Below are 15,187 nucleotides of genomic sequence, written 5' to 3'. Positions count from 1 at the left end.
GGGGGGGGGGTTGCTTGTATATTGTGTGTAGAGGGGTGGGGGGTGCTTGCATTGTGTGTGGGGGTGTGTGGATATGGTGTGGGGGGGATGTGGGGTGTGTGGGTGTGGTTGAGATGTGGGGGTGTGGGATCTGGGTGTCTGGGTATGGTGGGGTTTGTATGGTGCATGTGTGGGACCTTGTTGGATGTGTGTGTGGATATGGTTGGAGATGAGATGTGTGTGGCTGAGATGTGGGGTATGTGTGTAGGTATGAGAGGGTGAAGTGTGCGTGTGGGGAGGGGGTGTAGGTGGGATGTGGGTATGGTGGGATGTATGTTTGCGGTGTGGGGGACAGTGTTGGGTATGTGAGGGGTGTGAGTACATGTGTGGAGTGTGTGGTTGGGTGTGGGTAGGCTGGGTGTGCATGTGTGGGGGGCTTCCTTCCCAAACCCAGCTTCCCCCCCACCTGCTTTTTGGGATGTGGCTGAGCCCAGCCCATCTTCAGGTGAGAGGAGGGGGAAGGGGATCAGTGCTGCCTGCCTGGCTTGCCGTGCACTGCACAGGGCAAGGAAGCAGCTGCTTCTGGTAGGCACCAAGAGAACCCCCTAGGAGAGGGAAGGGAGGGTGGGCAGGGAGCTGAGCCTGTTGCCACCACCTCCCTTGGTCTCCATCCCACACCTCCCTGTGCTTGCTGTTCCTGCTGCTTCCATCCCACATGCCTGCCTAGTGGGGCTGCACCAAGCCCACACTGGCTTCTGCTCCCCCCACGTACCTGTTTTGTGCCCACCTGGTTGGGCTTTGTGAGCAGATGAGCTCCTTCATGGACCCTCCTCTCCATCCACGCACTCCCCTGCCCAGCCATGCACAAGCAGAACCAAAGTGAGCTGCAAGTAGAGCCTACCCCACTCCCCTCAATGCTGTAGCTTCCCCTTCATACCTGCTGCCTGGAGCACTCCAGCAAGGACAGGAGGAGGAGAACCCTGCAGTTCCCTAGGTGGTGGCATCAGCGGCAACATCAACCCTGTCCAGAAACTGTCTGCTGGCCAAGGCAGGTGCCCTCCAGTGGGGAAGGCAGGAAGTACAGCACATGCTGTCCCAGGTGGGAACAGCCCGGTGCAGAGCACAGCAGGGGTGGCTGCTGGTGGTGCCTGATACAACAAAATGGTGGGTGCCAGCCTGTGGGCCAGATCCAATCAGCTGGCAGGCCTGATCTGGCCCATGGGCCTTATTTTGGGTTAAAGAATAATGCCACCTTGGGATCTACAGTTATTTTGTGTTCAACTATAATGTGATATTGTGAAAAAGGCAGATGTGATGCAATGATGTATCAGAAGATGTGTCTAGTAGACATTGGGGAAAGTAATGTTATTGTATAGTGGCCTTCTAAAATCTCATCTAGAATGCTATATACATTTATGGTTGCCCATGTTGAGGATAAATTAATTCAACCAGGAACAAGTGCAGAAAAGGGCTGCTTTGATGATCAGAGAAATGGAAAGCTGATCTTGTAAAAGGAAACTAAATGGCTTATTTCAGATTAGCAAACTGAAGGCTCAGAAATGATATGATTGCTCTCTATCAGTAAAGCACCAGGGATGGGAAAAGAAATTTAAGCTGAAGGACAAAGTTGGCACAAGAACAAATGGTTGAAAATGGGCCATGAATGAGTTAGAAATTTATATTTCTTATTATTGGAAGGGTAAGGTTGTCAAACAGCCAATACACATAGCAGGTACAGAAACTGAACTAGTTTTAAAACAAAGCTTGGTCCATTTAAGAAAAATTAAGTGATGTCTGGATGTGTAATGTCAGGGAATTAGACTCAAGAAGTAACTAAAGAGGTTTCTTTGAGTCTTATATTCCTCACTTCATGAAAGTAGCTGTAAAGTTTACTACTTAAATACCTGGTATGTGCTTGAGACAAGGATGATGGTAAGCAATACCATAAAAAGGAAGAATGAATGAATGGGGGCTGTTATATCATTTCACATACAGTACTAAACTGGTTGATTCAAAGTTTTCCATGTCTGGGGCCTTGTCACACATTCACTTGCAACAACTGCAAATCATTCAAAGAGTGACCTATTAAAGATAGTATATATTAAGAGAGAACCCTCCCCTGAAAAGGAACAGCTTTGCAACTCATGAGTACACTTAATATGTGTTAAATTACTTGAACCTGTGTCTGCTCACATTTTAACTGCACCTTAGTAAGTGTTAAGTTGAATGTGTGACACAACCCTTAGTAAATGTTGACTATGTAAAAAGTGCCATCTTAAGTCCCTTTCCTAAACATACATTTAACTTGAGAAATAGAATTAGTGGTGCTAGTCAATAATAAATTTTCAATTTACATCCTAATTAATTTGATTCTTTTTAACATGGGATCACAAGGTCAAACATAAAAGAATCCATTAGAGGGCAGTAGTACATATAGCTACCATCTGGCATATTACAAGGTATTGTATTTTTGGATTTTTTTTTTTTTTGTATACGTAACGAAGAAGAATGCATCAGAGCATTCTGACCTGCATCGTTATAATCACGCTTAATTTTGTCACATCTCAAACAAAACCAAAATGTATTTTGCTAATATTATTCTATGAAACCTACTTGTCATATTAAGAACATATATGAGAACTCCAAATTTATGTTAATAGTATAGAATCTCAGGAAAGAACATCTGTGATCACATATATTACAAATAGATTTTCAAAGATGGAAGTCAGACTTCTAGTTTCATGTGTTATATACTTACGAAGTCATTTAATAACTTGAGTATATGGCACAAGTACTAAATAGAGAACTTTTATGTTTCTTAGCATTTCCCCCCAAGAATATTTAAGTTTAAAATAAGGAAGTTAGTTTGTTTTTCCTTTTTCAGTGTTGGATCCAAATTAACTTCCAGGCAGGAAGGTGGGAAGGGTAGAGGTTCTGTGGAATAGTTCAAGGGGGCAATGTTCAGAACTGTTTTCTCCCTATTCAGGTATGTTTTTTAATTTTGCTGATTAGGAATCATTAAAAGTGTATTGCCATTTTAATTTAAATCAAATAAAAGATTAAATATTCATGAAACTAGTGATGTCCTCTGAGATATTTAATACTTGAAATGTGAATGCAAAAGGCTAGATTCTACTATTTATCCTCCAGCAGTCCCATTGACTTTAGTGGATTTAAGCAGGTGTCATAGAAAATAAAATTAGTCCAGTTAATAAGCTTGATATTTAAATTAACTGTTTTCACATTTCTAAAACAATTGAATAGATAAACCTTTTTATTATTATTTCCAGTTATATTGCTTGATACTACAGCTGCACTTGGAGAGCTTGGATGGAAAACCTATCCTTTAAATGGGGTAAGTCGCAAAGTATTTTTTGTTTTTGTATTCAGCACTCAGATACTTTTAACAGTAGAGTGGATTATTATAGCTAAATGGATAAATATGGCAAAAAAGTAGTAATGGAAAGATTTTAGTTTACCTAAGTCTGCAGGAACCTGATCTAAGATAATACTGAGTGCCAAGAATGGCAAGTAAATGTGTACATATATTCACTCAATGGTATTCTCATAGATAAGAGCCCATCAGGATATGTAATCTAAATCCATAGTTTGAAATTTCTAATTCAGTTGTAAAAAAAAATTTTCTGTACTAAAATGTTTAAAATGAGGGAGAGGTGACAGGAATAAGATTTTCTCTAAATTTAATAGGAAAATAAATTCCACCATTTGTTATAGCCGCATGAAACAGCACTCACATGGTTGAAGTGGGCTTTTTGGATTACATTTTTTGATGGCACACTTTCAAATTCAGAAGGCCCACTGAATACAATGAAAACAATGAGGGAAATTTTAGAAAATTGTTATTTATGGAAAACATTGGGGGTTTTTTTCCTTCAGTAATTATACATCAGATGTTTAGTATCTTGGATAATGTCCATTGTACTATACTGTGTATACAGATCAACACAACAGGAAGCACTGGGTACTTCATAAGGCACAAGGTCTTGGAGAATTGCAAGGGGTTAGAATCCATGGTAATGCCACAGGAGAGAAGGAGAATGTTCTCACTGAAGTACAGCTACAAGTACTTCTTCAGTGGCTATATTTCAGAGGTTGTGTTTTCCTTGTCTGATGGCCAGTACACTTAACAGCAAAACCGAGACATTTTTAGTTTGTTTTAATTAATATACAGTATACTGGAGTATTTATTTCCTCTTTATAAGTTGGCTTGTGAGGTATCCTGGGCAGGCTGTAAGTTTAGTAGCTCTTGCTTTGTGTGTCATTTTTTGTTTTTTCTTCTATGTGATTATTATCTCTTAATTACTGGCTGTGATGCATGAAATCAGCTAATTTCTAAAATAAGTTGCAAATGTAGGTCAGAAAATATTTCTGCTGTTGAAAACATTTTCTTTCATTCTTGCTTCACATTCTGAAAAGGAAATAAAAATTGTCCATCTTCAGCACTTTAACTCATTTTATAAAATGTCTTTAGTGTCTGTGTCATTACAGACTTCAAACAATGTGATATTTCTTAATCTCAGTTGATTTCATATTTATCAATTACATTTTTCAATATTTCCCAGGTCTTTCAATTCTTAGGCATTTTCAGTCTATTAATAGATATTTCAGTATTTTTGCTTTGCAATTTCACATAGCCTGAATTCTAAAAATTCTGAAAACTCTTTTGGAAATCATGAGTAAACCAATGTCTGACACCCATACTGATGACAGAACTACAGTACAATACCTTGTTCCTGTGATGAGACCCATTAAGCAGGTCTCATTATGTGCATCAGATAAATTTCTTTTGATACCAATTTCTTAACTAATTATTTTATTATCCACATTCTAAGAAGCTTCTGTGTTGTCACTACTCATAGACTGAAAGTACAAGTAGAAAGAAACTAGAGGATTTATGCAGTTGTCAGAAAACTTTGTTTATATAAAGTGTCTTTTGTCCTTCAATTTTATAGTACATTTTAAAAACACACTGAGATTTTACCAGAAGAATGGACTTTACTCTTTTAGTTGAATAATTGGAAGTGTCTATGTCAGTGAAAAGAGTTCAGGTACAAGCTAGCTCTAAATGTTTGTGATTATGCTTATTTTAAAAATGTGACCTCTTTGTGGGAATTTTGAAAAGAATATCAGTAAAAAATGTGATAAATGCTTTGGAGAAAAAGAATTGCTAAATGCTTACAGTTTGAGGAAAGCATTTTATGTAGTGTCACATTGATAATTAGTTCAGCTGGAAAGAAGATAGGAATTTAGTAATGAAATTTTCTGATTTAATTAAGAGAATTAATTAAAAGACAACGTGGAGGAGGACTAAAATACAGTAAGAACTGTAGTAACAGAACTGGAGTAACAGAAATGGTATAAATTTTAATAGTACAATGTGCAAGGTCAGGCATGGTGGATTAACTACAAGAACTTCTGCCTTAAACTAGGAACTCATCAGCTGAAAATGAGCCAGGAAGAGAGATGATCTTGGTTAACTATGAGCCACCAGCATGGCATAGCTGAGAGAAAAGGGAAAATAATTTTAGGATTTCTCTTTTTCTACTAGAGAGAAAAAAGTATTAATGTGTCAGTTCTAAGCTCAGTTGAGATCTCTGGAATACTATATATGGTTCTGGTCACCTGTTTTCAAGAAAAATGAATTCAAACTGGAACAGATGGAGAGAATACTAAGATGGTCAGGGAAATGGAGAGTCTATTGTAGAAGAAGCTAGAAGAGCTTTTCTGAGGTGGGCTATAATAGCATTTCATAAATAATCCAGGAGGATACACATGAGTGATAGGGAGAGACTATTTAAACTTAGGGACACCAGTGTCTCAGGCATACTCTAGTTGTGAATACATATAGTTTAGCAATCTGAAAAAGGTTATTAAGCATGTTGGTTTCCATCAGGAAAGTTCCCAAGCCTTCCAGTTGTAGTGGTAAGAAACCTAACTGGTCAAAAATGGAGCTTGTTAAAACTTAATAAAAGGATTCTTTAATGCTCTGGAGTGTGATTGCAGAGAACCAGTTCTAGCAACTGACAAGGTCCCTTCTGGGCTTTTTTACCAGAATATTGAACATTGTTTGAGGCAAAGGTTTTTGTGAGTGATATCTTTTATTGGACCAAGAGCATGATTGAGATACTTAGACAAGCTTTCAAATGTGAAGCATTTTTCATTAGGTCTAAGGAGAAAAGAAAGCACAGCACTATTTAAAAATAGTGTGTAGGGTTCTGAAATTGGAGAAGAGAGACATTCCCAGCAGTAATAGACAGATAAACAATTTAACAGAAGAAAAGACAGTTTCATTAGTGGAAGAGTAAGACCTTTCAAAACGTAAGAGAGTGATGACCGCCTTTAGCATATAGAAAGATTTCTAGCAATCAGATAGATAGATTGTATGCCTGTGAAAGTCTCATAGTTGCTAGTGACTGGTTAGCCTGTGCCTGTCTTGCTTCGAATATTCGTTCACACACTGCCTTGGCACATGCACCTGGTGACAGGCACAGGGAAGCTCCATGCAACCTCAGATGGGGACCCCGAACACCCCGGGGAGGACCCCAGAACTTGCCTGCCACAACTTTGAATGTATCTTCAGTGGTGGGGTCTTCTGTTGGCAGTCCCTCAAGATTGGTTGTGTCTTCTGATGGATATTCATGGGGCTTCACCTCCCCTACACCCTGCCATATGCCAGACACTGACGGGACACCTGATTTTGATGTGGGTTGCTCTCCAGTCATGATGGTCCTTACCCATCACACACTTTCAAGTGTTGGATCTTCTCTAGCCTCCTTCATGGACTACGGGTTCGTTGGATGTTCCTCTGTCCTCCACGTCTCTCCCACTCAGTGCTGGCTGCTTGTCAGCTTTTGTGAGTGGCCCTTGTAATTAGGTTGTTGCTTGGACCTCTCAGCATTGGGTTATCAAAAAATTAAAAATAAATCAACAAACAAGGTAAATGGCAAAAGAAGAATATGCACAGGCCAGAAGGCAACGAACAGAAGGACACACAAAAAGGAACACAAGGCTGGTAAAAGAAAAAGAGATCAGGCTGGACTGCCTCGGTATATTGCCTGCCCTGAAGCCTGTGCTTGGCTGTGTGCTCTGATGCTTCTTCATTCTCTATCTTGGCTGCGCTTCCTCCACTTCTCTCTGGGTCAACTCTTCTCCCTTGACCCAGTCTTTGAGTGCCCAGTGTAGGGAGCTTTTTCTGTCTCCAGGGTTTGCCCCTGCTCTTCCCTGAATGAGGTTTCCTCCCACACACCACCAGTACTGCCCATGACCAGCGTAGAGGCTTGTTGCAGCTGCTGCTGCCACTGGCTGCCTGCCACTGGCATGGAGAGCCTCTGCTGCTTCTCCCACTCTCCCCTGCTCCCAGCTGGTGTCAGCTTTTATCCTAGCTGGCCGGCGAACATCAGTGATGTCTCCTGCTGGTTTCAGCTGTATATAGGCGCGGCTGATGAACTGTGTAGTTTTCTCCTGTCGGCATTGCTTGTCTGGCGTCCAGACTCCTAAAGTGGGTGAGTATCCTCTGATTTCAGGGTTTCTCCTTCAGGGGTCCCCCATGTTTGTTCTCCTGGGACACAGCCACTATTCCTCTTCACTTTAGGTTGCCTTCCTGTATGCTTGCCCATAATTCCTTCATGTTTGAAAATGCAAAGAAAGAGAAAAAGGGAGGTGAAATCTTCCAGTTATCTTTAGTGTTAGGGGTAGCAGCAAGGGTTTTCTTCACAGGGCTCTGCCTCCTGTACACTCTGCCCTTACCAAACCTATGCAAACACAAGCCCGTGTTCCCTTTCGGCCTCACCCTTACAGTAACTGCGATATGATGACTGATTGTTGACCAGTTGTTCTAGACTTTTACTTGCAAGGAGTGACTGATAATAACCCATTCCTTATAGGTTCACAACACCCACTAAGTCTTTATTTCATTACCCAATTAGTTTGTAACCACTGTATCTTTCCATTATAGGCCCTTATTTTCCCCTTGCCTCTGGCTAAATATCAGCATTCAATTGATTTGTTTGCCCCCATCCATCAATTAACAAGTTAATCTGTGCTCAATCCTGTCCTTATTTTGGGTCTATTAATTAGCAAGCATTCTACATTAATTCATACACATTTACAGCCCATCTACTATAAGATTTAACACCATTATTTATATTCCATCAATTAACAGATTTCCTTGTGTCTTGTCAAGCATTCTTCTATTGCCTCAACTCACACAGTGTCCCATTAATACATCCATTGACTCTTTAATTAATCAGGTCCTATACCCTTTTATCCCAGGACTGTCTGGTCTGTGAACCAGATTCTCAGCCTTCATTGTAATTAATTTCTTCATTGTAATTAATTCATGGATTGATTGAAGTGTGTTTGACTCCATTCCTCCTTTAACCACTAACTTCAGAGCTTCCCTATCAATTAACCCAGTTCATCATTCTTAGGGAGGACCCTGAGGTTTATTGGACTCGCCAGTGGTGGTAGCTCCTTCACCCCAACTGTGGATCCCCATGCTGCCTCTCTCATAGAGGTACTCATTCTCTGGGTCTGGCTCATGCTTAAAGTCCCAGTTCCTTTTGTCAATCCCACACCTCTGCAGAGTGTGCACAAGCTCTGCCTCTCGTGCTGACCTTCTCCAGGGATCCATCCTTCTGGCCAGCCCAACTTTACCTTATGGCTGGGCCTCCTTTGGCCAATGGGAGCCAGCTCTGGGATCCCAATTGCCTACTTCACCCTGTGCTGGGCATGTATACCAGCAAGTTCACCCTGGGCACCATCTCTTTCCACCACACAATTGGTCCTACATTCCTTGGTAAGTTAGCTTCTGTGTCTGGGCCCAGAAGGGCACTTCAGACCATAACAGGTCCAGGGGCCCGTGCCCTCTTACAATGCGAGAAGGAAAGTTTCACTATTCAGTCTTTGATTTTCAGGGTCCATCCAGCCTATGCATTTTTGTTTTGTTTCCAGGCTTGCCTTTTGAAGGTGTTTTGTATATTTCCCTTGAGCACAAGGATAGTAAGTTCAGAAAAATGTGAAAAATGTGCTCCTACCAATGTCTCTTGTCCTTGTAACAGGGTGCCTCCGCATCAGGTCTTTGCTGGCTGCCCTGCTCCTGGGGTAACTGTCCGCTTCACTTTCCTGCCACACCTTGATGGAAAAATAATGAGAGTTATTACTAAGGTGGGAGGCTACCCATTACTCACCCTGCTGATAAGGGCCTAATACCTGCTCCAACCTCTCCTTCACAGGTCCCATGCCTTGGACATGTCACTTTGTGTGTGTTACTTTGCTGGCCTATGGCCAGAGCAAACTGGGCACACAGTTGTAGCTCTTTTCTACAGCCCTGGAGGGCCATTCACACACCACGAGGAGTGGTACCGGGGTCCCACTTACTCCTCTGGCTCTCATCCAGCCTCTTCCATCCTGCCCTCTCTCGCAGGGCCACACTCATCCTACCTGGCCTCACCCAGCTTTGGGTTTAGCTCTCTTCTCCTTGGTCAGCCCTGTCGCAGTCTGTTGTATGTCTCCCGCTACCATCACCTGAGCATTGACTGAGTGATTGTATGACTGTAGGTCTATCTCACTCCTAGCCCCTTGCTGGGTCACTATGCCCCCAGTGGGCCTCCTCACTCACCCACACTCATGGGGTCTCTCTACTCGTTGCCTCTCTCACTCAGGTCTCACTTGTGCCCCCAGGCTTTCCCTTGTTACCTGGGCACAGCCCCAGGTCTCTCCTCCAGCCTGAGCTCTGCCTTGGGGCTCCCCCTGCTCATTAGAACACCACTAGGGATGTGGGACTGGAGTTATAAGGCACTCACATCCACCTTTCACTGGGGGGGTAACTGGCTTGGCACTTTCTGGGGGCTCACACCACCCTTCCCTGACAGGGTGCAGTTATACATCTTACCTAGGACAAGGAGTCACCTCCACCCCATAGCCCCTGCTCTTACCTCCTGACCATGCCAGAGCAGACTCTCAGCCTGATGTTACCTCCTTTCTCCTGCAGCAAACTGCAGCCCAGATTATATCCCAGGGTCCAAAATGGCTGCCCTCATCAGGCACCCGGCTGCTGCCTGTTTTCTGCCCTTAAAGTGAAAGTGCCCTGCCACAGTCCTCTTAATTTTTTTTCTAAGAGAAATCATTCTGATGTATAACTTCAGTTTAAGTCCACCCAAATAATTACTGTCAAGGTATTTGGTGTTCTGGATCAGATAGACCTCATTTTGGGAAAGGTATGTGCAGGATCCATGGATTCTGATGGGTTCATTGTGTCTGGTGGTGATTGTCTTTGTAGTGGAGAATTGTTGCATCAATGTGTAAGACCAAGCTATATCCCATTTGATGTCTGTTGAACAATGGGGAGTTTCCTTCTGATGAGTTGGTTAAGGTTAGGGGGTTGTTCAAAAGCCAGGATAGGAGGGCCTGATAATATTTGTTGAGTATCTTTTTTGAGTATAGGTTGTAATGGTTTGATAGTTCTTCTGATTGGTTCAAGTGTGGGGTGGTAGGTGACCACCATAGGTGTGTAGTCACCGGAATGTGTCTTTTTATTTTGTAGCAGGTTTCTGCTGGGTATTTGAGTGACTCTTTCAAAGATATGTTTTATTTCCCTACTGGAGTGTCCTTGTTGTATAAAGACACATCTCAGATTGGCAAGGTGGGTGTTGCAAACCTTCTCCCCCACAGAAAACATGCGGTGGTATCTGAGGGTTTGACTGTAGATTACACCTTTTTGTGTGCTTGGGATGATTGCTGGCTTTGCGCACATAAGTATGATAATCCATGAGTGTTTTGTGTATTTTGGTTTATAACATGCCATCCGAAGCATGAATCATGGTATCTAGAAAGTTGATTTTAGTGTAAGAGTATTCCCTAGAACATTTGCTTGAGGGGTGATAATTGTTAAGCAGGTGGTGGAAGTTGGTAAGGAAGTCCATTTTTCAGTCCAGATGATAAAGATGCTATCTATGCAATGCAGGTAGAATGTGGGTTTGATGATGCCGTTTTCTAAAAATTGTGTACCCCCAGATGACTCCTGGAGAGCTTGGCATATTTTGGACTGATGTTAGTGTAAAGTCAATGGTTGCAAGTATAGCCACTTCAGGAAGGTGGTTGATATTTTGGATTTTGTTGTTGAAGTCTGTTGTGTCTGGCAGAAAACATGCCATTTGAGTGAGAAATAGTTTCTATTAATGTTGATAGCTCTTCACTGAGGAGTACTACAGTTGGATACACAGGTCACTTTTTTTTTTTTGTAAATTTATGCAAGCATAAAGAATGTTCCTTAGGTTGGAGAGTGCAGGATTAGTGGAAGTAGTTCCTGAAGTTGTTATAGAAAGGATTTGAATATGTTTCCCAGTTCCCATACTTGTGGTATCCACTGGGCTGTGTGAAACAGCATTGTTTTGTTTGGACTTCCATTTCAATGGGACAGTGTTTAGTTTCCAGTTTCATTTTGAAGCACTGTTCCATTTTGTTTCATCAAAACTGTTTTGCTGTTTCAACATTTCACCCATAAGCTGTAATGAGGAAGCACAAAAATGCCTATATCTTTGTCATTTGGGGGAAGATTTGGATGAAAACAGCAGGGATGGTAGCCCCATCTGGGGACATGAAGCCTGCCAAGTTTCCAGGAGATAGGTGGAGGGATTTCTGGGAAACTGCATCTTAAGCTGATGACAAAACTCATGGGTGTGTGTGTGTGTGTGTATGTTAAGGTGCACCCTCACTGGTGTTGGGGGTCTCTAGGTGACATGGTAGTGTGTCCCAATGAGGCCTGCTTCTCCCCTATGGCCTCAGTCTGGTTCACCTCTTTAAATAACAACAGGTAAGCACTGCAGCACAGTAGCACTAGCATCTCAGGCAGGCTAACTATGACAAAGCTTTTCTTATCTTTTCTGCAGGAGCTTCTTCTACAGCAGCTGCCATAGAACTCTCCCTGCCAGCCCCAACCCTGGGGCTTAGATGTGCACAGGGCCTCGCGTCCCTCCTGTCAGCTGACGGTGGACAGGTGCTAGGGGTGTTTGTCTAAGGACATAGCACTGGGAGATGAGTTTCTTTGGGTCAATCTAAGCTGGTATCTTTTAGTAGACAAACTGAATAGTTAGAGATATATATCTTGGCAAGCTTTTGGGTTGAAAAACCCTTCACTGGGCTGAGGAAGCACCTGCACTTTGTGTGTGTGCTGTTCCTGGATGGAAGGAATAGTAAAGAAACCAGAGGCTGGCATGCAATGCACGTAAGAAAGCCAGTCAGTGAAAATGGAAATGAAGGCATCAGGGGACAGGCTAGGGTAGGGGGGAAAGGGGAATGTAGAAGCTCAGGTTAAAGTGGAGAGGTACCTGACATGGATCAAAGGGAGCAGGAGGGCGCAAAAGCCCCCATGGCTCACCAAAAGCATCCAAGAATGTCTCCTAGCTAAAAGAGAAGTGTACACCCAATGGAAGGGAGAGGCCATCACCAGGGAGGACTAGACTGCGGTTGCTCGGGGATGCAGGGGGGCAGTCAGGAAGGCCAAGGTGGAGATGGAACTGGGACTAGCTACTGGGACCAAAGACAACAAGAAGTACTTTTTTAAATACATAGGGGGCAAAAACAAGGTACCGGGTAACGTGGGGCCCCTGCAAGACACGCTAGGAAATTTGGATGTCACACCAGACGATAAAGCTAACCTATTTAATGACTTCTTTGCCTCCATTTTCTTGAGCAGGGACCGGATCAGCCCCCCCACTGGGCCCCCCTCAGGCCCCAGGGGAGGCTCACCTAGGCCAAGGGTCAGTGAGAATCTAGTCAGGGAACTTCTGGAGGGACTGGATGTATTTAAATCAGCTGGTCCGGACGATCTCCACCCCAGAGTGCTGAGGGAATTAGCTGAGGTCAGCTTTACGAGCACTCGTGGTGCTCTGGTGTGGTGCCAGAGGACTGGAAGAGGGCCAGTGTAGTTCCCATCTTCAAAAAAGGGAGGAAGGAGGACACGGGGAACTATAGGCCAGTTACGCTTACCTCAATCCTGTGTAAGCTTTTTGAGAGAATTATCCTAGCACATGTCCACAAGGGGCCAGCAGGGGAGATTATGCTTAGGGGCAACCAACACGGGTTCATTAGAGGCAGGTCCTGTCAGATTTGACACTAAGATATGGGGGGATGTGGGTACACTAGAAGGAAGGAATAGGGTACAGTCGGACCTAGACAGGGGTGGGCAGATAAGAATAGGATGGGATTCAACGCTGACAAGTGCAAGGTGATGCACCTGGGGAGAAAGAACCAGCAGCATACCTACAGGCTGGGGAACTCCCTTCTCATCAGTGCAGAGGTAGAAAAGGATCTTGGAGTTATCGCTGATGCCAAGATGAACATAGGCCGGCAGTGTGGGGATGCAGTCACAAAGGCCAACCGCAACTTGTCATGCATCCACAGATGCATCTCAGGCAGATCCAAGGAGGTGATACTCTCCCTCTATGCGGCACAAGTCAGGCTGCAGCTGGAGTACTGCATCCGGTTCTGGGCACCGCGCTTCAAGGGGGATGTGGACAACATGGAAAGGGTCCAGAGGAGGGCCACCCACATGATCAGGGCGCAGCAGGGCAGGCCCTACGAGGAGAGGCTACGGGACCTGAACCTGTTCAGCCTCCACAAGAAAAGGCTGAGGGGGGATCTAGTGGCCTGTTGCAAACTAGTCAGAGGGGACCAGCAGGCATTGGGGGAGTCCCTGTTCCCCCCGAGCGCTACCAGGAGTGACTAGAAATAACGGTCACAAGCTGGCAGAGGGTAAATTCAGATTAGACATCAGGAGGTGCTACTTCACTGTCAGGGTGGCTAGGATCTGAAACCAACTTCCAAGTGAAGTGGTGCTGGCTCCTACCTTGGGGTTCTTTAAGACAAGGCTAGACAATCACCTTGCTGGGGTCGTTTGACCCCAGTACTCTTTCCTGCCATGGCAGGCAGTCAGACTTGATGATCTGCTCAGGTCCCTTCCGACCCTACTATGAAACTATGATTTGGGTCAAACCCATTTATGAAACTTGTGTCCCAAATCCCTTCCTGGTTCAAGTTTAACTACAAGTCCATCCCCTCCCCTCTCCCAGCATCCCAGGGTGCTTTGCAACCTTGGGCTGTGCTGTCTGCTGCAGTACGTTACCATGCCTTGCCTCTGTCCTTAGCCTACTTCCTGCCTGCTCCTTAGTCTGCCTCCTGGCTTCCTCATCAGGACTGAGGGGCCGGGGGAGGAGGGTGGGAGTGCAGGGGAATAGACCCCCAGATGCCCTCTGGCCAGGGTCTATACAGCACATGGGGTGAGAGAGAAAGCCTCTATGCGGTGGGGGATTTTTGACTCTCTGCATCCTTCCTCCCCCTCCATTCCAAGCTGCTGATTTGCTTCAGCAGCTGCCACAAGAAGGAGGGAGAAGAAGTCCTCCCAGCCAGGTGCCTAGCCATGCATACCAGAATGGAGGCACTGAGGAGCCCCCACCTTGGAAGGGGCTTTCCCTCCTTGCTCCCTCCTCCCCCCCACCTCACCCCACCCCAGCCAAGGGTCTCCCAGCTGAGGGCAGCCCTAGGGAGCTGAGGGACATTCTTCCCCTCGTGAAACCCAGAGCTGCTTCCCTTAGCCCCTGTGAGTCTCAGGCAACCTGAGGGAGCAGAGGAAAATTCTGCTGCTTCACAGGTGGTTTTGCTTCACTGCTGCAAGTCTTGAGGCAAAACTAGCTGCAGGGGAGTGGAAGAATTTCCCTCCACTCCCTGAGGCTTCCCTGGGCTGTCCTGGAGACTGGAAGAAGCTAAGGCAAGCAACCCTGGGGTTTGGGAGGGAGGCGAATTACCTTCAGCTCCCTAGGGCTGGGGGACCCTGGGCTGGGGTGTGGGGAAGCCCCCAAATTGGAGGACTCCTTCTCCCTCTTGTGGCAGCAGTGAAGCAATCAGCAGCTGGGAGGGAGGGAATTCCTGCCTGGCCTGGGGAAGCCTCCTAAGTAGGAGGCTCCCCCAAGGTGGGCCAGCACCCAGACAAGGGGCTCCTTTACCCCCTGTGAGGGGACAGCAGGGGGTTGGGGCATGTACTGGGGAGCCAACTGGAGACACTTGGCTGTGCTGGCAATGGCCAGCAGGCTGGGAGATGTGCTCTAGCACCCCTGGCCTATTGGCCTGGGTCAGTGCAGGCCTTTTGCCTTTCCCAATTGAAAACTGAATGTTAGTTCAATTGGTTATTGGT

General features: G+C 44.9%; 1 protein-coding gene across 1 annotated transcript in view; it reads left to right on the top strand.

Moving 5' to 3' along the window:
• The window catches only part of EPHA6 (EPH receptor A6), a 1,262,645-nt gene that overhangs the window by 75,248 nt on the left and 1,172,210 nt on the right, over positions 1 to 15,187 (top strand). The window contains exon 2 of the mRNA XM_019525724.1: positions 3,270 to 3,334. Coding sequence (XP_019381269.1) covers positions 3,270 to 3,334 — 65 coding nt within the window. The remainder of the gene's footprint in view (positions 1 to 3,269; positions 3,335 to 15,187) is intronic.

The sequence above is a fragment of the Gavialis gangeticus genome, unplaced genomic scaffold (assembly GCF_001723915.1).
Source record: "Gavialis gangeticus isolate Ggan-Ray unplaced genomic scaffold, GavGan_comp1, whole genome shotgun sequence".
Lineage (NCBI taxonomy): Eukaryota > Metazoa > Chordata > Crocodylia > Gavialidae > Gavialis > Gavialis gangeticus.
This window is presented reverse-complemented; position numbering and strand designations above follow the sequence as displayed.